The sequence below is a fragment of the Microtus oregoni genome, unplaced genomic scaffold (assembly GCF_018167655.1).
Source record: "Microtus oregoni isolate MIOR12 unplaced genomic scaffold, Mior012 000034F_ref0000314, whole genome shotgun sequence".
NCBI classification, from domain to species: Eukaryota; Metazoa; Chordata; class Mammalia; order Rodentia; family Cricetidae; genus Microtus; species Microtus oregoni.
The window spans coordinates 26847501-26868680 of record NW_024543093.1 but is presented as its reverse complement, the minus strand read 5'-3'; the positions used below and the strand labels follow the sequence as shown (position 1 = coordinate 26868680).

General features: G+C 42.0%; 1 protein-coding gene across 1 annotated transcript in view; it reads right to left on the bottom strand.

The window, feature by feature from the left end:
- Positions 1–247: 247 nt before the first annotated feature.
- LOC121432360 (28S ribosomal protein S28, mitochondrial) overlaps positions 248–21180 on the bottom strand; it is a 138460-nt gene continuing 117527 nt past the window's right edge. The window contains exon 3 of the mRNA XM_041630234.1: positions 248–524. Coding sequence (XP_041486168.1) covers positions 356–524 — 169 coding nt within the window. The 3' untranslated portion in view covers positions 248–355. The remainder of the gene's footprint in view (positions 525–21180) is intronic.

Sequence of the window (21180 nt, the reverse complement as noted above, 5' to 3'; positions counted from 1 at the left end):
CACATTATTCTTAGATATTGTCCACTTTCCACATTGAGGCCAGCTGTTTTGTGTTACTTGTTCACTGTTGGCTAGAATCACCCCACCTGTCCAGATAGCAGTCAAAGCACTAACTGAATTAGACAATCTCAGGATTGCTTGCATTACCCTAATCCAACAACAACAACAACAAAAAAAAAATGGGTAGAAAAGGGGGTGGAGTGAGGCCAGAAATAACTGTAACAGGGAAGAGACACCATGAGTTTGATTTGTTACAACTTTATTCAATCACTTATTCACAGTGTTCTAACTGCATTCTTGACAGCTGTCTGGGCTCAAAACAGAGCTTGTTCTGACTGAACCAAGCACAGTCCATTTACTTGTTGAGTTGTTCCTCTCTTGATTTTGAGTCTCTGCTCTCTTGGAGTCCTAAGAGAACTGCATCGGCCTCCAGTATAGTTGTATCTGTGGTTGCACCCAGGAACCTAGATGTTAGCTCAAGATCCAGAAGTCGCAGCCGGACCCTGGTGCCCCTCTGGTACTTCCTAAAGAACAAGAAAAATATCCCATTAATTCTGCGGGTCACACTTGAACAGGCTGAAAATGAAATGCAAGTTCTAATTTTCATTTTGATTGACTCAAGGCTCGAAAGTTCACACTGGTATGTTAGAAATAGTTGGTTTGTTTTTGTTTTGTTTTGTTTTGGGGAGACAGGGTTTCTCTGTAGCTTTGGAGCCTGTCCTGGAACTAGCTTTTGTAGACCAGGCTGGCCTCGAACTCACAGAGATCTACCTGCTTCTGCCTCCCAAGTGCTGGGATTAAAGGCATGCGCCACCACCGTCTGGCTAAGAAATAGTTTTATTTGATGTTCAGGTGTATCAGAATTTTCAACTTAAAGCTGCCTTTAAAGATTTTACTTTTCTTATTTATTTAGTGTATATATTAATATGTAGTATAAGGACATGTTCATGTGGGTATATTGATAAACCAGGCTGCTTCCATCTTAGACTTGAAAGCCATCTTATAGAAACTATAAACTAGATTCATTCCTGTTTATGATTAAATCTATTTCTCAACGACTGGGCTATGCCCCACCTTAACATGTTATACCCTCAACTACAAGTGGTTCTATACTGCTTGCTCCAGAAAACAGCAACCACGCTGTGTTTCAAAAGGTCATACTGACTACCTGTTGCTGTGGCCTCCTTGCTATGATCACCGTGTCTTACTTCTGTAACCCCACCTGTTTACCTGCCAAATCCCCCATTTTGAAACCTCTACTCCTGAGCTATAAAAACCCTTATCTCACCCACGGCCAGTGCCGATCTCTCACACCCTGCCTTCAGAGGGAGACAGCCTGTGTACATGAATAAAAAAGAAAGCTCATTTCAATTAATTATTTGCTTTAATTAATTTGGGTCAGTGGTATTTCTCTTGAAACCTGTAAGATTAACAATATATATGCATGTGTACAGGTATACACATATATGTATGTGTGCAGACTGCCTACAGAGGTCAGAGGTCAATGTCAGGTGTCTTTCCTCGGTTATTCTCCACCTTACTTTTTGAGACAGGGTCCCTTGCTGGCAGGCAAATGAGTTTCAGGGCTCGGTTGCCGCCAGCCCCACTGCAGTCAGTGCTGGCACACTCAGCTTTTCTGACGGTAAACTTTCTAACAGAACCATCTTCCCAGCTCTCAATGTACTCATTCACTGCTTTTCTGAGACAGGGAATAACATAGTCAAGCCTGGTCCTGATGCTCTTACCATCACTTCCAAGTGCTGAGACTACAGGTGTACCACCACACTCCACTATTTAAATAGTTTATGCTAGAATAAAAATGTACTTAATATTGAAATCCAAACAAGCCATTCTTAAAACTACCATTTATTTTAAAGCCAAAGTATTAAGGAGGAAAAACTCAGATACCTATTTTTCCTCCTAAAATTAAATGTCTCAATTAAAGTAAACATTTACAGAAGCAACATGGATGAACTTCCTCGTGCAAAGTTCTTGACATCTGGGGCAGACTGTAGCAGCACCAAAGCATAAAAACATTGGAAGACCTGAAAGTTGTCATGTGCCATGGCATAAGTCAGACAAGAAGGCATTGCATCATCTTGTTTACACACAAACCAGAAAAGGCTGAACTCACAGAAGCGGCAAGGATGAGACTTTCACTCAAAAAATAAACAACTAGCAAAAATAAAACATCACATTGAAAAAAAAAAGACCAAAAACAACCATTTAATTTTTGTCAATTAAAAGCATTAGTGAACTAAAAAAAATGTCAAACCAGGTATCATATCTTTTTCTTTTTCTATTGGTGGTAGATTTTTAAAATCTATTTATGTTTATTATTTTTGAGTTACGCATGTGTGTATGTCTATGTGTGGGTATGCTGACATGTGTGTTGGTGCTTCAGAGAGCAGAGGCGCCAGATCCCTTGTACTTTCAGGTAGCTGTGAGCTGCCCAATGTGGATGCTGGGAGTCGGACTCAGGTCCTCTGCAAGAGCAATACACACCCTTAAAAACGGAGCCATCCCTCCAGCTCTTAAAATTATAAATCTTTAAAGGATGAGATACCTCAACACCATAAGTTATTTATTTATTTATTTATGGAGTGCTGGGAATCAAACCCAGGGCCTCAGGCATGCTAGCCAAGTGGTCTCTACTACCATCTGCTATACCACATTTATTATTCAATTTTCAAATTAAATTTATTTTACATAAACAAAAAAATTAAAAAAGTGTTTTCAGAAAATTCACTGGGAAATAACTTTGGTAAACCATATGATTACTCTTCCCAGTGTCTGAAGGTTTGTGGATGGCCACCAAGTAAGCAATGTACCTACTCTCCCCGTGGTCGGATTACATTCTGAAAGGTTATGAATGGTTTACCAAGTAAACACTTAGGCTGTTCAGCTTTTCTGAAGTTATTTTTTTCTGATAACAGAAGTCAATGGATTTTGATAAAACTTAAAAACAATGAAGTTAGTCATATTTTCTAGTGCTCCCCCATGCGAGACATATGATTACAGTCTGTTTTTGTTTAAACAAATTAATTACATAACAAGACTATTAACTCTTTAGCAAACAGCAGTTACAACAGAAGCTGCATAAGAGTCAGGCACTGGGATTGAAGGTTAGCTCAGAGCGGGGGACTGGAGGGGCTGCAGCCTGTGTTCTGGACTGGGATTGAAGGTTAGCTCGGAGCGGGGGACTGGAGGAGCTGCAGCCTGTGTTCTGGACTGGGATTGAAGGTTAGCTGGGAGCGGGGGACTGGAGGGGCTGCAGCCTGTGTTCTGGACTGGGATTGAAGGTTAGCTCGGAGCGGGGGACTGGAGGAGCTGCAGCCTGTGTTCTGGAGCCTCCCTCTGTTCTCACTGTGCTCTTGTTTAAGGCTCTCATTGGCCGCGGGAACCTGCAAGAGCTGGACCTTAAAATGAGGCAGATTAAAGTTTCATGCAATAGCCAACTTTATTCAGAGCATCAGATAATTTATACTGAGGGTTAAGAAGACTCGCAAAAGTAAGGTGTTCAACCACAAGGACAAGCCACAGGTGGCCAAAACAGCCTTTTCCATAAAGGCATAAGTAACAACAGCTGAAGCGAACTCACTCCTATCTGCTGCACCTGGGAGGAGCATGAAAACACACTCCAAGAACAACTCTGGGATTGAAGGAACTGAGGTTCCAAGACTGGATTCTTGGAGTTTTCTCACAAGCACTCAGAATTCCCCCTGGATGACTCCACTTGGACTCTGTTCCGACACTATCAGTGAATTGTTCAATCAGCTTCTGTTCATACAGACCCCTCTTTGCCTCTTTCCTATAACATCCAACCAGTTACTTGGTTTTGTTTGTTTGTTTGTTTGTTTTTAATATACATTTCTTTGGCTTAGCACCTCAGGTGTATTCCTGTCTAGACATGAGGGCTGCCATGATCTTCCTGGAGCTCGGGTCTCAGGGCGCACTCTACATCTTGGGGATCGTTAGCACTGCTTGGCCCTTTTTCCTAACCTATATTGACCTAATGTGGCTCCTTCACATTTCGCTCTCAGAACAGAGTCCACTGCTAGAATCCTCATGAACGTGGGTGCAGGTCTGAGCTCTGCAGAGAAAGCGCTTGGATGCTTTCTCTGACCCACAGTTTCTGTACCTATGTCACAGAGGTTGCAGTATCGCGAAGGTTTGCTGAAGACGGAAACTGGATGGCATGATTTAATACAATCAAGTATAATATGTATAGGCACAGCTGCGTATGGCGATACATGGCTTTAATCCCAGCATTCCGGAGGTAGAGAAAGGTGCATCTCTATGAGTTTGAGGCCAGTCTAGTCTACATAACAAGTTCCAGGTCAGCCAAGTCTACATAGTGAGAACTTGCCTCAAGAAACCAAACCAAGCCAGGTGTAGTAAAGTCCGCATCTTTAATCCTGGCCCTCAGGAGGCAGAGGCAGGTGTATCTCTATTAGTTCAGGCCAGCAGACCTACACAGAGAGTTCCAGGTCAAATGTACATAGTGAGACTCTGTCTCAAACAAACAAACGCAAACAAGAAGGAAGGAAGGAAGGAAGGAAGGAAGGAAAAAAGGAGAAAGAAAGAAAACCAAACTAAGCAACCAAACAAAAATCAAAACCCAGCACAGCAAATGTGTTAGTGCCCCTCCTTCTCAGGTATGGATAACTTCTATGGAAAGGCCTGGGTCATCAGGAGACATGCTATTTGCCCAGGGTCTGACCAGAGTTACATTATCTCTGTATTCTTCCAGAAGAATCAGTGCAGCAAGTATTCAACTCTTGGAGCCTGAAAATGTTGTTTGGTTAGTAGAGTGCTCACCTAGCATACATAAAGCCCGAGTTTTGGTTCTCAACACTGATAACTCAGCATATTTCCAGCACCTGGGAGGTGGAGGGTGGGGATCAGTGGTTCAGTGCAAACCTTAGCAAGTTCATTGCCTGTCTCAAAGAAAAGTACTTAACCATGGTCAGCAAACTCACATACCCCTTGATAACAAAAGCCAACAGGTCAGTGATGATCTAGAATCTCAGTTTTCTAGAATTTTGCAGTGTGTGGACTGGTACACTTACTTGATCTCTCTAGACTTGGCTTCCCATACTACCTAACACGTTTGGATTGATGATGATGGTGATGATGATGATGATGATGATGATGGTGTGTGTATTTTCCTTTTCCATTCATCTATCTTTACACACTTTTAAGAGTATTACTTCCTAGTGAGCCATAAACTAAGCATGATGGTAGGTAGTAAGAAATGTGACTTTTGTTTTTAACAGAAAAATCTGAGTGTGTGACAGTTATCTGAGAAGACAACTCTGCCCACATCAACACCAAGAAGGCAGCTGAACAAGAGGAGGCCTGTATTCAGCTCTCCATATAAGTGGTTCTATGCCATTGAAATTGACAATCCCCAGAAGAAGACTCACACAGAAGATCCAAGAGGGCTGAAAATTTACAGAAGGCAAGACTTGCCTCCTGTTTTAGATGCAGCAAGCTTTAAAATTATGAACAATTTTGCTTTTGTCTTAACAAATTATGTAAATTCCATAAATTATGCCTGTGAACCAGTGAGGAAAAGAGAAGCAAACTTAGAGTCCTTTCTGTATGCTGAATGACAACCATCTGACGAGCAGCCAAGTGTGGTGGTGCACACCTGTAATCCTAGGACTGACGAGCAGCCAGGTGTGGTAGTGCACACCTGTACTCTAGGATTAGAGAGGTGAGGCAGTGGATCATAAGTTTATGACCAGCCTGGACTACATGAGACCTTGTCTCAGAAAATAATATCTGAGAGCTCTAATGAAACAAACATTAAAAGAAAATTATATAATAATATATTCTATGCATTAAACAAAACACAAAAGCCTCTAAAATATCTCTGACTTCTACTTTCTGGAAGTAGCTGTTTCACAGTGAAGGAAGCTCTTTATTTTCACTTTGTATTACAGCTATTTCTACACAAACATTATCTTCCCTGTTAATACAGCCTCCCCAAAAGAGCAGGGGTTGAATTTGTCAGGTGGCCCTCACAATGCCTGAAGAAATGCGTCTACTTCCTGCAATCTCTTGAATGGTGCTTTTCACCCCGCCCCCCAATGTTTTGGAAGCTTGTTGAAAATACAAATTCAGAGAAAATCTGAGAGAGATCTGGTGAATTTGAGGTGGAACTTGGTAATGTGCTTTTTAAAAGTTCCATGGTGATTTTTGACAATTGCCTGAGAAACCCTAACCTAGAATTACCTTTGTTATAGATAATCAAGTGCAGGACAGTACACCCTCCACAAACCCAGAGGGCTGGTAAAACAAGGACAGCAGACATCAGTTTACTGTGAGCACGAAGAGTGCCTTCATGTGTGACAGGTATCTTCTGTCAGTGGTGAGAGCACCATGTAAGGATGCGTGAAGCTAAAAGGCATCCCTTCAACAAAGCCCTCTGTCAGAGGGAGTGCGGCAGCCTCTCCATGCACTCTGTCCATTTGGGAAGCTAGGACATGAAGAGATCCAAAGCCATACAAAGGGCAGGGAGCTTAAACTTTAGAATACCTTTTTAAAGAGAAAGAAGTCAGCCAATAATGCATTTCTGAGAACGCCAACGTAATTTTTAGAAAAGCACTTGTGCTACTTAGTTGTCTTATTTAGGCTTTACATTGTCCCACATAATGAGATTTAAAACGAATATGCCAGCAAAACCTTCCCAGACTGTATGTACTTTATCCAATGACTCTGACCTGCGCATAAGAACACAGGTTTAAAGCCTCCAGTCCCTGTCCTCTGGAGCCAGATGACTAGGGGTGGTGTCCAACTCTAGTGCTCCTGTGCAGTTCTGAATCAATTTCCTCGCTGTAACACGAGAAAGAGAACTGTATCTGTTTCCCAGAGTTCTTGTGCACATAAACTACAGTTTATGTTTATGTTTATGAATGAGTTTACTCATTCATGTACCAAGTTCTTAAAAGGGCCCATCACCACCACTACCACATACCAAAGACCTGATTCTTCACTGAGAGAATCAAAGACTATGAGCATAGGTGTAATAGCCCAGTTTATAACTAAATCAATAAAGAATTTGTAAAAAAAAAAAAGGAATTTAAGAATTCAATAATTTGTAGATTTAAATCTTATTCGTGCTAATGGTATAAAGATTCCCCTCTTAAACTATAACAAGGCTAGGGGATTAGCCGACCAATCTCTGGCTGGACTTAGGACCTGCTCCAGAGGAGGAAACATAAGCCTGGTGCTGTAAATCTGACCGAGATCATGGCTGGAGAAGCTCATCAGCCCCAAGGGAAAACCACTGCTATTATTTAGTCAGTAGACACTGTCCTCTAAATTCATATCGCTGTGCCCACAGACTAGTGCAGCTCCCAGACCTCACCAGTGAGTTTGTCTGGGAAGGTAGGAAGTCAGTTTGGAATGTCCAGCCTTTGTGATATCAATATCATGTATCTTGCCAGAGCTCAGGGACCATTTGGTAGAGGGATAGAGGGATGGTAGGAGTCAAGAGATTGGGAAGTGAAACAATTCCTTTGGGATGTGACAGGGCCATTGGATGCATGGATTCACAGCAGCTGTGACTGCCCACATAAGATCAAGCCAGTCAAGATTCCAGCATGGAGTGGGGACATAATTACAGGGCGGGGTGAGAAAGACGGGAAATTATGAGAAACAGGGTTTTTATTTCTTTAATATTAAAGGTAGTTAGCATGAGCAGGACTTTTATTTCCTGGACATTCTTTTTCCCTTGTATCAATTAGCCAACTGCAACAGACTTAAGTCAACCTCCCACTGGAAGGATGAGGTGCAGTCACCTTTGTCAGAGGTAAAAGAGGGAGCCATCTTGTACCCCTTCTACAGAAAGGCCTGCCCTTGCTCTGTGTGGCACTATAATTGTTCATCGTTTGTTTCTAACATGGGAGAAGTGTTAGGTCGAGCATCTTCTAGAGATTGCCCCATAACCATGAGTATATAGACAGCAAAAATTAGGTTTGGTGGGTTATAAAACAAACAAATGGCAAAACAGGACAGGAAGTTGTGAAGAGGTATGTGTGTAGTGGGGGCTGGTAAACCTGGGAGGAATCGGGAGAGTGAATAGTAAACACAACCCAAATACTTTGGACATATGTATTACACTCTCAAAAAAAGTCAAACAAAGGTTTTTAAAGGGAAAAAATAGCATAAAAGTATAAAAATAAAAATTTATCTCAACACGAATGATGGAGTTTGAGGATGAAGCCAAATAACAATGAACAAAAACAAGCCACTGTAAGGGACCAAACACACTGAACAGCTCGCATCCCCAGCAGCTTCCACAACAGAGCACAGACGAGCACAGACTGCCAAGAAAAGGGACACAGTGGTTGATCTTCTGGGATGCTTTTAACAGTGGCTCGAGAAGACTGGAGGGCTGGACCAGCCCAGCTTTTTAAACCTCTGACCGCACAGAGGCGGAGCAGCGGCGCGGCCGGACGCACAGAGGCGGAGCGGCGGTGGCCAGATGCAGCGGAGCAACACCGCATACAGGAAGAGGCTTTCGGGGACCAGCGCAGCGGCTGACCCAAGCGGCGGGGACAGGCGTGCAATAAGGAGAGCAGATCGCCCTACTACAATTGAATCAAAGAGGTAGGCCTTTGGTTGGCCAGGTCACTGGAACAAGGGGAGCCTGGTCCTGTCCTGAAGATCCTTCGGAGGGGTGAGAGGGTTCTTGGCCTGCAGCAGGAACCACGAAAGAGAGTGAGGGCATTTTGTAAGCGGAGCCCTTGGCCAGCAGGGAAACCTGATCCGGTTTTTAAAGGACCCATTGGATAGGATCAATAGGAGGAGATGGGCAGGCGCCAAGGCAAGAATTCACCCAATAATCCGAAAAACAACATGAAAACATCAGAACCCAATGATCTTACAACAGAAGTATTTGAACAACCTAACACAGAAGAAGTGGAAAAAATTGACTTTATGAAGATAATAGAGTCCCTTAAACAACATGTAAAAAATGCCCTTATAGAAATGGATGAGAAGTATAACAAAAAGTTTGAAGAAATGAGTAAATACGTACATGATACCCTGGGAAACCAAGAAAAAACCATCAAACAGGTAATGGAAACAGTTCAAGAATTGAAAACTGAAATGAAGGCAAAGAAGAAAATACAAACTGAGGACCAGCTGGATATGGAAAATCTAGGCCAACGAGCAGAGTCTACAGAAACAAGCATAATCAATAGAATACAAGAGCTAGAAGAAAGACTCTCAGATGCTGAGGACACCATAGAGAAAATAAACGAACAGATCAAAGAAAACAGCAAAGCCAACAAATTCTCAACACAAAACATTCAGGAAATATGGGACACAATAAAAAGACCAAACCTAAGAATAATAGGAATAGAAGAAGGAGAAGAGTCACAGCTCAAAGGCCCAGAAAATATTTTCAACAAAATTATGGAAGAAAACTTTCCCAACTTAAAGAAAGATATTCATTTAAATATTCAAGAAGCATACAGAACACCAAACAGACTGGATCAAAGAAAAACATCTCCTCGCCATATAATAATCAAAACACAAAATATACAGGTTAAAGAAAGAATATTAAGAGCTGCAAAAGAAAAAGGGCAAGTAACTTATAAAGGTAAACCGATCAGACTTACACCTGACTTCTCGATGGAAACTATGAAAGCCAGAAGGTCCTGGATAGAGGTTCTGCAGAAGCTAAGAGACCATGGATGCAAACCCAAACTACTATACCCAGCCAAGCTATCGTTCATTATCAATGGAGAAAACAAGACATTCCAGGATAAGAACAAATTTAAACAATACGTAGCCACAAATGCAGCCCTACAGAAAGTAATAGAAGGAAAATCGCAACCCAAGGAATCCAACACTGCCAACGCTGCCTACAATAACCCAGGCATCTAATGACCCTTCACGAGCACATCTCAAAGAAGGGAGACACACAATCTCTACTACCAAAAGCAATAAGAATAACTGGAGTAAACAACCACTGGTCATTAATATCACTTAATATTAATGGGCTCAATTCACCTATAAAAAGGCACAGGCTAAAAGATTGGATACGAAAACAGGATCCAACATTCTGCTGTTTGCAAGAAACACATCTCAACCACAAAGACAGGCACCTACTCAGAGTAAAGGGTTGGGAAAAGGTGTTTCAAGCAAATGGTCCTAAGAAAAAAGCAGGTGTGGCCATACTAATTTCTAACAAAACTGACTTCAAACTAAAATCAATCAGAAGAGACCGAGACGGTCACTTTATACTCATAACAGGAACAATTCATCAGGAGGACGTCTCAATCCTGAATATCTATGCCCCTAATATAAAAGCACCCACTTATGTAAAAGAAATATTACTAGAACTCAAGGCAGACATCAAACCACACACACTAGTAGTAGGAGACTTCAACACACCTCTCTCTCCAAGGGACAGGTCAATCAGACAGAAACCTAATAGAGAATTAAGAGAATTATTGGAGGTAATGAAGTAAATGGACTTAACAGACATCTATAGAACATTCCACCCAAATAGGAAAGAATATACCTTCTTCTCTGCAGCTCATGGAACCTTCTCAAAAATTGACCACATACTCGGAAACAAAGGAAACCTCCACAGATACAAAAAAATATCAGTGTCCACCTGTGTCTTATTAGATCATCACGGATTAAAGTTAGAAGGCAACAACCACGCTGCCCCCAAAAAACCGACAAACTCATGGAAACTGAACAGTCAACTACTGAACCACACCTGGGTCAAGGAAGAAATCAAGAAAGAAATTAAAGTCTTCCTTGAATTTAATGAAAATAAAGGGACAACATACTCAAACCTATGGGACACAATGAAAGCAGTGCTAAGAGGAAAGTTCATAGCACTAAGTGCCCACTTAAAGAAAACGGAGAATGCATACATTGGGGACTTAAAAACACACCTGAAAGCTCTAGAAAAAAAAAGAAGCAGACGCGCCCAGGAGAAGTAGAAGACTGGAAATAATAAAACTGAGGGCTGAAATCAACAAAATAGAAACACAGAAAACAGTCCAAAGAATCAATGAAACAAAAAGCTGGTTCTTGGAGAAAATCAACAAGATCGACAAACCCCTATCCAAACTAATTAAACGACAGAGAGAGAACACGCAAATAAATAAGATCAGAAATGAAAAGGGGGACATAACCACAGACACAGAGGAAATTCAGAGAATCATTAGATCTTACTACAAAAGCCTGTATGCCACAAAACTGGAAAATACAAAAGAAATGGACATTTTTTTAAATAAGTATCATATACCAAAGCTAAACCAAGACCAGGTGAATGATCTAAACAGACCGGTCTCTCGCGAAGAATTAGAAATGGTTATCAAAAATCTCCCTTCGAAAAAAAGCCCAGGACCAGATGGTTTCAATGCAGAATTCTACCAGAACTTCCAAGAAGAACTAATACCTATACTCCTTAATGTATTTCACAATATAGAATCAGAAGAGTCATTGCCAAATTCCTTTTATGAAGCTACAGTTACCCTGATACCAAAACCACAAAAAGACCCAACCAAGAAAGAGAATTACAGACCGATCTCACTCATGAACATCAACGCAAAAATCTTCAATAAAATACTGGCAAACCGAATCCAAGAACACATAAGAAAAATTATCCATTATGATCAAGTAGGCTTCATCCCAGAGATGCAGGGCTGGTTCAACATACACAAATCTATCAATGTAATCCACCATATAAATAAACTGAAAGAAAAAAACCATATGATCATTTCACTAGATGCTGAAAAAGCATTCGACAAAATTCAACACCCCTTTATGATAAAGGTCTTGGAGAGAATAGGGATACAAGGGTCCTACCTAAATATAATAAAAGCTATTTACAACAAGCCAACAGCTAACATTAAATTAAACGGAGAAAAACTCAAAGCCATCCCACTAAAATCAGGAACACGACAAGGATGTCCACTCTCTCCATACCTCTTCAATATAGTGCTTGAAATTCTAGCAATAGCAATAAGACAACATAAGGAGATCAAGGGGATTCGTATTGGAAAGGAAGAAGTTAAGCTTTCGTTATTTGCAGATGATATGATAGTGTACATAAGCGACCCCAAAAATTCTACCAAAGAACTCCTACAGCTGATAAACAGCTTTAGTAATGTGGCAGGATACAAGATCAACTCCAAAAAATCAGTTGCCTTCCTATACACGAAGGATAAGGAAGCAGAGAGGGAAATCAGAGAAGCATCACCTTTCACGATAGCCACAAATAGCATAAAATTCCTTGGGGTAACCCTGACCAATGAAGTGAAAGATCTACTTGACAAGAACTATAAGTCTTTGAAGAAAGAAATTGAAGAAGACACCAGAAAATGGAAAGACCTCCCTTGCTCTTGGATTGGGAGGATCAACATAGTAAAAATGGCAATTCTACCAAAAGCAATCTATAGATTCAATGCAATCCCCATCAAAATCCCATCAAAATTCTTCACAGATCTGGAGAAGACAATAATCAACTTTATATGGAAAAACAAAAAACCCAGGATAGCCAAAACAATCTTATACAATAAAGGAGTGTCTGGAGGCATTACCATCCCTGACTTCAAACTCTATTACAGAGCTACAGTATTGAAAACACCTTGGTATTGGCATAAAAACAGAGAAGTCGACCAATGGAATCGAATAGAAGACCCTGACATTAACCCACAAACCTATGAACACCTGATCTTCGATAAAGGAGCTAAAAGTATACAATGGAAAAAAGAGAGCATCTTCAACAAATGGTGCTGGCAAAACTGGATGTCAATCTGTAGAAGAATGAAAATAGATCCATATCTATCACCATGCACAAAACTCAAATCCAAATGGATTAAAGACCTCAATATCAGTCCGAACACACTGAACCTGATAGAAGAGAAAGTGGGAAGTACTCTACAGCACATGGGCACAGGAGACCACTTCCTATGTATAACCCCAGCAGCACAGACACTAAGGGCATCATTGAATAAATGGGACTTCCTGAGGCTGAGAAGCTTCTGTAAAGCAAAGGACACTGTCACTAAGACAAAAAGACAACCCACTGACTGGGAGAAGATCTTCACCAACCCTGCAACTGACAAAGGTTTGATCTCCAAAATATATAAAGAACTCAAGAAACTAGACCGTAAAAGGCTAATCAACCCAATTATAAAATGGGGCACTGATCTGAACAGAGAATTCTCAACAGAAGAACTTCAAATGGCCAAAAGACACTTAAGGTCATGCTCAACTTCCTTAGCGATCAGGGAAATGCAAATCAAGACAACTTTAAGATACCACCTTACACCTGTCAGAATGGCTAAAATAAAAAACACCAATGATAGCCTTTGCTGGAGAGGTTGTGGAGAAAGGGGTACACTCACCCATTGCTGGTGGGAATGCAAACTTGTGCAACCACTCTGGAAAGCAGTGTTTCGGTTTCTCAGGAAATTCGGGATCAACCTACCCCTGGATCCAGCAATACCACTCTTGGGAATATACCCAAGAGAGGCCCTATCATACAACAAAAGTATATGCTCAACTATGTTCATGGCAGCATTGTTTGTAATAGCCAGAACCTGGAAACAACCTAGATGCCCTTCAACGGAAGAATGGATGAAGAAAGTATGGAATATATACATATTAGAGTATTACTCAGCAGTAAAAAACAAGGACTTCTTGAATTTTGCATACAAATGGATGGAAATAGAAAACACTATCCTGAGTGAGGTAAGCCAGACCCAAAAAGAGGAACATGGGATGTACTCACTCATATTTGGTTTCTAGCCATAAATAAAGGACATTGAGCTTATAATTCATGTTCCTAGAGAAGCTAAATAAGGTGAATCCAAAGACAAACACATAGGCATCCTCAGGAATATTAACCTTCATCAGGCGATGAAAGGAGACAGAGACAGAGACCCACACGGGAGCACCGGACAGAAATCTCAAGGTCCAAATCAGGAGCAGAAGGAGACGGAGCACGAGCAAGGAACTCAGGACCACGAGGGGTGCACCCACACACTAAGACAATGGGGATGTTCTATTGGGATCTCACCAAGGCCAGCTGGCCTAGGTCTGAAAAAGCATGGGATAAATCCGGACTAGCTGAACATAGCAGACAATGAGGAATACTGAGAATTCAAGAACAATTGCAGTGGTTTTTGACCCTACTGCACGTACTGGCTTTGTGGGAGCCTAGGCAGTTTGAATGCTCACCTTACGAGACCTGGATAGAGGTGGGCAGTCCTTGGGCTTCCCACAGGTCAGGGAACCCTGATTGCTCTTCGAGCAGATGAGGGAGGGGGACTTGATCGGGGGAGGGGGAGGGAAATGGGAAGCGGTTTTGGGGACGAGGCAGAAATCCTTAATAAATAAATTTAAAAAAAAAAATAAACCTCTGACCGCCCTCTTGCTTAGGTCTTGACAGACACAGAGCTGAGACTTTGTAAGTTGGCCTTGAATTTAGTGCACAGAAATTCTTGTGGGAGTGAGGTTCTAAGTCCATAGGTTCATAATTTGTCTGCCCAAGAAACTTTTATTCAGTATTCGTTCAAATTAGCTGTGTTAGCTGTAGACTCACCATCTACTCTAATCAACTGGCTCCCTTAGGATTCTATAGACTCAAGGCTATTTCTCATCTTCCTGCTAAAGTGGGATGATATTATCTTTCATTTAGTCAGTTTCCCTGGTTACATTTCCAGGGCTGGTTCACAGATCACAAAAGTCATCCACAGAACTCACAGACTTTAAGTCTGTCTTTCTTGAAGTAATAAATATAAGGTCTGATTTCATCACATGATGGTAATTTTTGTTGGTTTGTTTGAATGTGCAAAAAGAAAGTACAAAAGCTGTGCTTTGGTGCAGATCAGTGGTAGAGCCCTTGCCCAGCAGGATATGAATTTGAACACTGAGAAATAAAGTGAACACAGATCTCCAGCGAGCCAACATTTCACTAGCAGGCCGTGGGGCCGTGCTCAGTTTATAATGGCAGAGTTAACCTCTACTACAGCTTCAAAGACAAAGGCCATACCACAAACAAGACACTTCTGTTTAATTATCCCTGAATACTTACGAATTAGACCTGCTCCAATATATTTGCAAATGGAACAAAAGGAGGAACATAACCAACACAATGAACCAAAGAAAGGACACGCAGATGGCAACATCACAAGGGTTGGGTGGGGCCACAGATGTAAACATTTATAACACAAAGCTTAGGGGTTTCAAAATTACCAGGAAGATTTTAGAATTTTTGAATTGATTTTTGTTTATTCAAAATATATAAACTGGGCAGTGCAGAATGTCTGTAATCCCAGTACTTAGGTTATAGATGGAAGATCAAGAGTTGAAAGCCAGATTTAGTTACTTGAAGAACTTGTCTCAAAACCAAACAATGCCCTCCCCCACCACCAAAAAAAAAAACCCTAAAGGTCCAAACACACTGAAGTGGCTCTAGCCTTACAGGACTTAACTCCTCACTTCTTACAGCTTTGCCGCCAGACACAAACAGAATGCAAGCTAGAGACTTGATATCTAAGTTCTGGAGGGGACAGAACGCAGGTCAGGCTGCTGCTATTAACCCCATTTACTCTCCATTAGAAACACAGTTCCTTCCCCATGTTAACAAATAATGAATTAAATTATTAAAACACTACATTGTTTTATTTTTTAATTCAGAAAAAATGCTCCAAATACTAGTTTGACAGAAAATTTGTATTTTGGATTAAAACCTCAGACTTAAAGGCAATGGTGACTTCGGTGAGGACACTCACAAGTGCTTCTGACTGACCTCTGAACTCCACTCTAAACAGATCCAGGCTCAGTCTTTCCTGGCTGCTGCCTTCCATCAGCTCTGCCCTAGAGAGCCCGTGTGTCTGTGGCGTAAAGGGGCAACTACATCCGGTTCTGTATTTCTGTGTGGTTTAATGGCTTTCCTTCGGAGAGGTCTGGACTTTCTTTACGCCAGTGCCTGCTCCTGATGGCTCTCGTGGCTAACAGAATATTTCAAACGGTTCAGTGAATAACAATTTGCTGGAATTGTCAGTCATGCTGATCTTTATGTAAAACTGTGTGCTTCCTCCTGTATGTGATTGTGGGTGCAATGCTGCTGAGTGCCAGGCTGGCCTTGTGCTCCTGCCGTGCTTCCCGCCGTGAAGGCTACAAACCCCTTTCTTCTCTAAGCTGCTTTTGGTTAGAATATCTTATCCCAGCAGACGAAACTAACAGACTGAGTGAACATGTCTGTACGTGTGTGAGAACGCATTTGAGAGTTTATGTGCGTGTGTGTGTGTGTGTGTGTGTGTGTGTGTGTGTATGTGCACGGTGGAAATGTGGCCACGGCTGTCTACATCTGTGTACGTGTGAGAACGTGGTAATGTCTGTGTGAATGCAGTACACTGCTCCTTAGATAAACTTTTTGGTCTTTAATATTCTTATTATTAAGAAGGCCGTAGCAAAAGACCCAAGATCATCTGGAGTTCTACTTTCTTGATTTTCATGAAGTAGTATTTGGCAGCTGATACAGTGATAAAACATATAATGTAAAACTTTAAGCTTTTTCACACTAGCTGGTTGAAATATTGGGATGAAAGATGAAACCATCCCTGTGGGTCACCTCCAGTCTTTCACAACTGTCACCTCTTGTTTCTCTGACCTATGCCATCCATGCCTCCTTCCCTAAGATGCCTTTCCAGGCTCTCACCTCCCTTCCTGCTGTCCAGGCAATCAGAAGCACGCCATGCATCACACGCCCTAACTGGCTCCTGTATATTTTGAACATGCCCTTTCTTTTCTTTTAAGTGTTGCTCACCGCTGTATCATGTGCACTGCATAATTAAGCACACAGTTAATACAGTAAAAGGGAGAGTTCACTAGATTTACTTCTTGCCAATATCTCTTATGGTTAGTAACACTTAAGTATAGCATAAATTTTAAGACCTAATTTGTTATTCCAAGTCATTAGAAGATGTAGATGAAAATAAGATATATTTCTATCTGAATTACTACCAAAGGTCTTCTGAAAAAAATATAATAATTAGCACTTAAAAAAGCTGTTATATAGCTAAAAGCTACCACCACCAACCAAAATCCTTGTTATACAGGGAAGCCATCATCCATATGGGTTGCTTTGGGGTCTACTACATTCTTGTAAGTAGCCCTTCATCCAGGGTCTACAGGGATGCCCATAAACTCACTGTTCCTCAGAGTGCTATACAGAGTATTCCTATCAACTAATCACCAGTGCGCATCTTGGCCATGGGAAGCCTACAGTGCTCACGGCCCTGAGAAAAGGACACTGTCATTACACTTGGATGCATCTTTTTCAGCCATATTCACTTGCAGAGGGAGTCTTATTTTTCTGTAATGCTAACAAGAATGTAAGATCATGATTTTCCTAAAATCAAGGTCTTTTAAACCAGGTCTGGCTAATATTTTGGGTCATGACAAATAGTTTTGTTTCTGATTTAAGCATTGACTTACTCTTTGAAATATGAAAATGAAAGTATGTATGGCTTCAAACAAGACAAGAAATAAAGGAAAATCGTAAGACCTAACAAATCACAGCAAGTCTATTTTTATTTCAAGAAAAAAACCCAAAAATTTGTTGCTCATCAAAATACAAAATATATACATGAAGGAAGAACAAGAAATATCCAAATGAAAGAAAAGGCACATGGTCCCCAAAATGCAAATGACTAAACTTAGGCTCAAATTTGGCATCTAGGGAAAAAAGAATACCTTTTTTTTTTTTTTTAAGCAAACCAATTTTCATTCCACGAGAGAAGAAAAGATCTGTTTATCGGCAGAAACAGTTTTGTTAGTGAAGAGCAGCGGTCTGCCTGCCACCTTGCTTTACTAGTAATAGTCAAATGCAGGTATTGCACCATACCCTGAAGGGATGCTACGAAGCACAAACCATTAAAAAGTATCACACCACAAATACTCGAGCAGCAGTAGCTACTATAAAATTCATTGCATAAGCTAGGCAGTGGGACAGGCCCTTAATCCCAGAAAGCGGGAGGCAGAGGTGGGTGGATCTCTGAGTTCAAGGCTATTCTGGTCTACAGAGTGAGTTCCAGGACAGCCAGAACTACACGAAGAAATCCTGTCTCGAAAATCAAAAACAAACAAAACAAAAAAATCATCGCTTAATACTAATATGTAAAGCATGAGACACCTTAACACTTTTAAATTAAAAAATGAAGTGAAGGTCTGAACAACTGAAAGGATAATTTCAAATGCGGCTATTAAACATACTAGACTCGGGCACCAATGGACAAGTGCAGTAGCAATCCTAAAAATTATTAACGGACAGAGAGCCAAAGGTATGAGAAGGCTCCTCTGAGTTCAGGAATCCAGGGCTGATGGGCAGACACCAGACCAGAGTATCCTGGAGCACAGGGAAGGGCTGGGACGAGCCAGAGTCGGGGAGCACAGCAATCTGTGGGGCTTTACAATTCTTCTCTTATTTAGAAACTATCTCCTGGACATGGTGGTACGTGCCAGATCGGAAGTCTGGACCCATCTGGACACAGAGCCAGTCTTGGATAGTGAGACCAAGCAAACAAATTCACAGGCAGACACCACTGCTGACTGGGCGCCCAGCTGAAACCGGCTCCATCAAGACTGATGGGGTGCAGGGGAGTTTATGTGTACTGCAACTCCCAAGTGGCCTCGTTCCCTTGGGCACTGGTTCATACCATAGACCGTCCTTGAGAGTTACAACTGAACTCTGCGTGACTCATGGAGGATCTTACTTAACTCATGCTTTAATTTTCCTAACCAGTGCATGCAGTTTATGTAGGTCGGCATGAGAAATGAATGTTTGAAATATCAGCGGTGAGGTGCAAAAACGTTTCCCCATTATTAAAATGGAAGAGATTAGTATTTATATTCATCTAAACAAAAGGATGAATCCGAGTCACTTGGGTCTAGGTTTACTTCAGCTGAGGCTGTTTTCCTGCCCAGAAGAAATGAGGTTTGGGAAGCCACTTACACAGTGCCCCAGACCCAACACTTTACAGCACGCCTTATCTCTTGATTATCGCAATCCTCAAACACCCATGAGGACACTTAAGCTTTTCTTTTCCACTCATTTATTTCCTGCGGGTGCGCATGCGTGTGTGCGGGTGTGCATGCCTGTGGCGGGCGGCAGAGGACACCTTGCAGGAGTGAGCTCTTTCCTACCATGCGAGTCCTGGCTTAGTCATCCCACCTGCCCACCAGCACGCTTGCGGTGAAGCATGAGCTCCCGATTCCTCCGTAACTATACATTTAGGTTTTGTTTCAAATGAGGGACTGTTGGAGTTCATGAGGAAAACATTTTAAGATGTATTTAAGCACTGGTGTGGTGAGAAGCTAAAGAAAGGACGACTTTTACTCATCACGGCGAGGGTGGGTATGGTACCTTAAGTGTCACATTTATGTCTTAACAATAGCTAGCGTGTAGCTTTCCAAGTTACATTGTTCAGGGGGTTTAAAACATTACAGTAAGAGAACAGAAAATCTCTAAATTTATACTAACTCATTGTTAGTTTTGTTTCTACCTCTCTAAAGGAACTGCTTATTATATAGGCTTTCTTGAGGTGGGGGTACCCACAAGACAGAGAGCTAGGATAGGGAAGTGAGGAGCAGAGGGGCAGAGGTGTCTATCAAACACTCACCAGGGTAGGGTTAAGTTTCATTTAAGAAAGAGAGTTTTGGAAAGCTGGGGAGATGGCTCAGCGTGCAAAGGCGACTGCCGAGCAGGCACGAGGACCCGAGGTCAAATCCCCAGTACACATGGAAAAAGACGAGCCTGACCATACAGGCTGTTAGTCCAGCATACGGGGAGTGGGACAGAGACAGGAGGATTGCTGGGACTGCTAACCTAGCTCTAGGCTCAGTGGAAGAGCCTCTTCAGGGAACAAGGCAGAAGGGACGGAGTAGGACATCTGACACCCTCCTTTGATGTCCACACACGCACAACTGCATGTTTTCCTCTCTCTCATCCCACAAAGTGCCCACACAAAGCCTAAAAAGGCTTTGACAAGAGCTAGTGACGATACCTTTGCCCCTTTCTGATATCTGCCCTCTGTATTCCCAACTCTGGGAAACACTCCAGCTCCTGCTCTTTATTGGAAACAGAGAAACAGAAAGCACTGGCTGGGTGTGACTCTGTGGGAGAGTGCTTCTCTAAGTCAGTACTCTAGGTAGTCGGTGCTGAGACCTGCAGACCTGCAGACTCTCCCTGCCACCTTCGCTACTCTACTAAGTTCACGGCCCTGGGTACTTCTGGACTTCAGCCGCACTGCAGAGCACCATCAGAGCAGGCATCCAGCCAGTGTCTGCAGATTACAGAAAGTAGCCATTCTCAGATGCTACATTAAAGAGCCGCAGCTTATTTTACAAAGGGTGTGGGTGTGCCCCTGGGTCACCAGGCAAGCAGGCATTCCAGCACCGTCCTGTGTGCCTCATTCTGACCTCCAGTTTCAAAGCTGCATTGGCTCACTAAACGCCCACCCGAGCAGTACCCCAGGAGTTGGTACCTACAGTTAGTTCAGTGTGGATCCGCTCACTAAACGCCCACCCGAGCAGTACCCCAGGAGTTGGGACCTACAGTTAGTTCAGTGTGGAGCCAGGATTTCCTCAAGGACTGAGGAACGGGTGTATTAAGGGTATATTAAGGTGACTAGGGCGTTTGCACTGAGCAGGCTGACTTCCTTCTCAGTGCCGAGAGCATATACTACTGTCAGGAGTCAAGCATCCTTGAAAGAAAGATGAGAAATGACAACATCAGGCAATGACAACTGCACTGCTCAGACTCTATCAGGAGTTACAAGGCGCATATTTAAAACTTAAATAACAAGTTTTTCGAGACAGGATTTCTCCGTAGTTTTTTTTTTTTTTTTTTTGGTTCCTGTCCTGGAACTAGCTCTTGTAGACCAGGCTGGCCTCAAACTCACAGAGATCCGCCTGCCTCTGCCTCCCGAGTGCTGGGATTAAAGGCGTGTGCCACCACCGCCCGGCTTTTCTTAGGATTAGACAATTATACTATACTAAGTCTTCTATTACCTGTAAAACAACATTCAAATCATAAAATCCTAAATGAAGAATATTTGGTATATTCTGACTAATAGAAGCGTCTCTAAACAATTTTTTATGCTTTGAAAGGAAAGCAAAACAGAG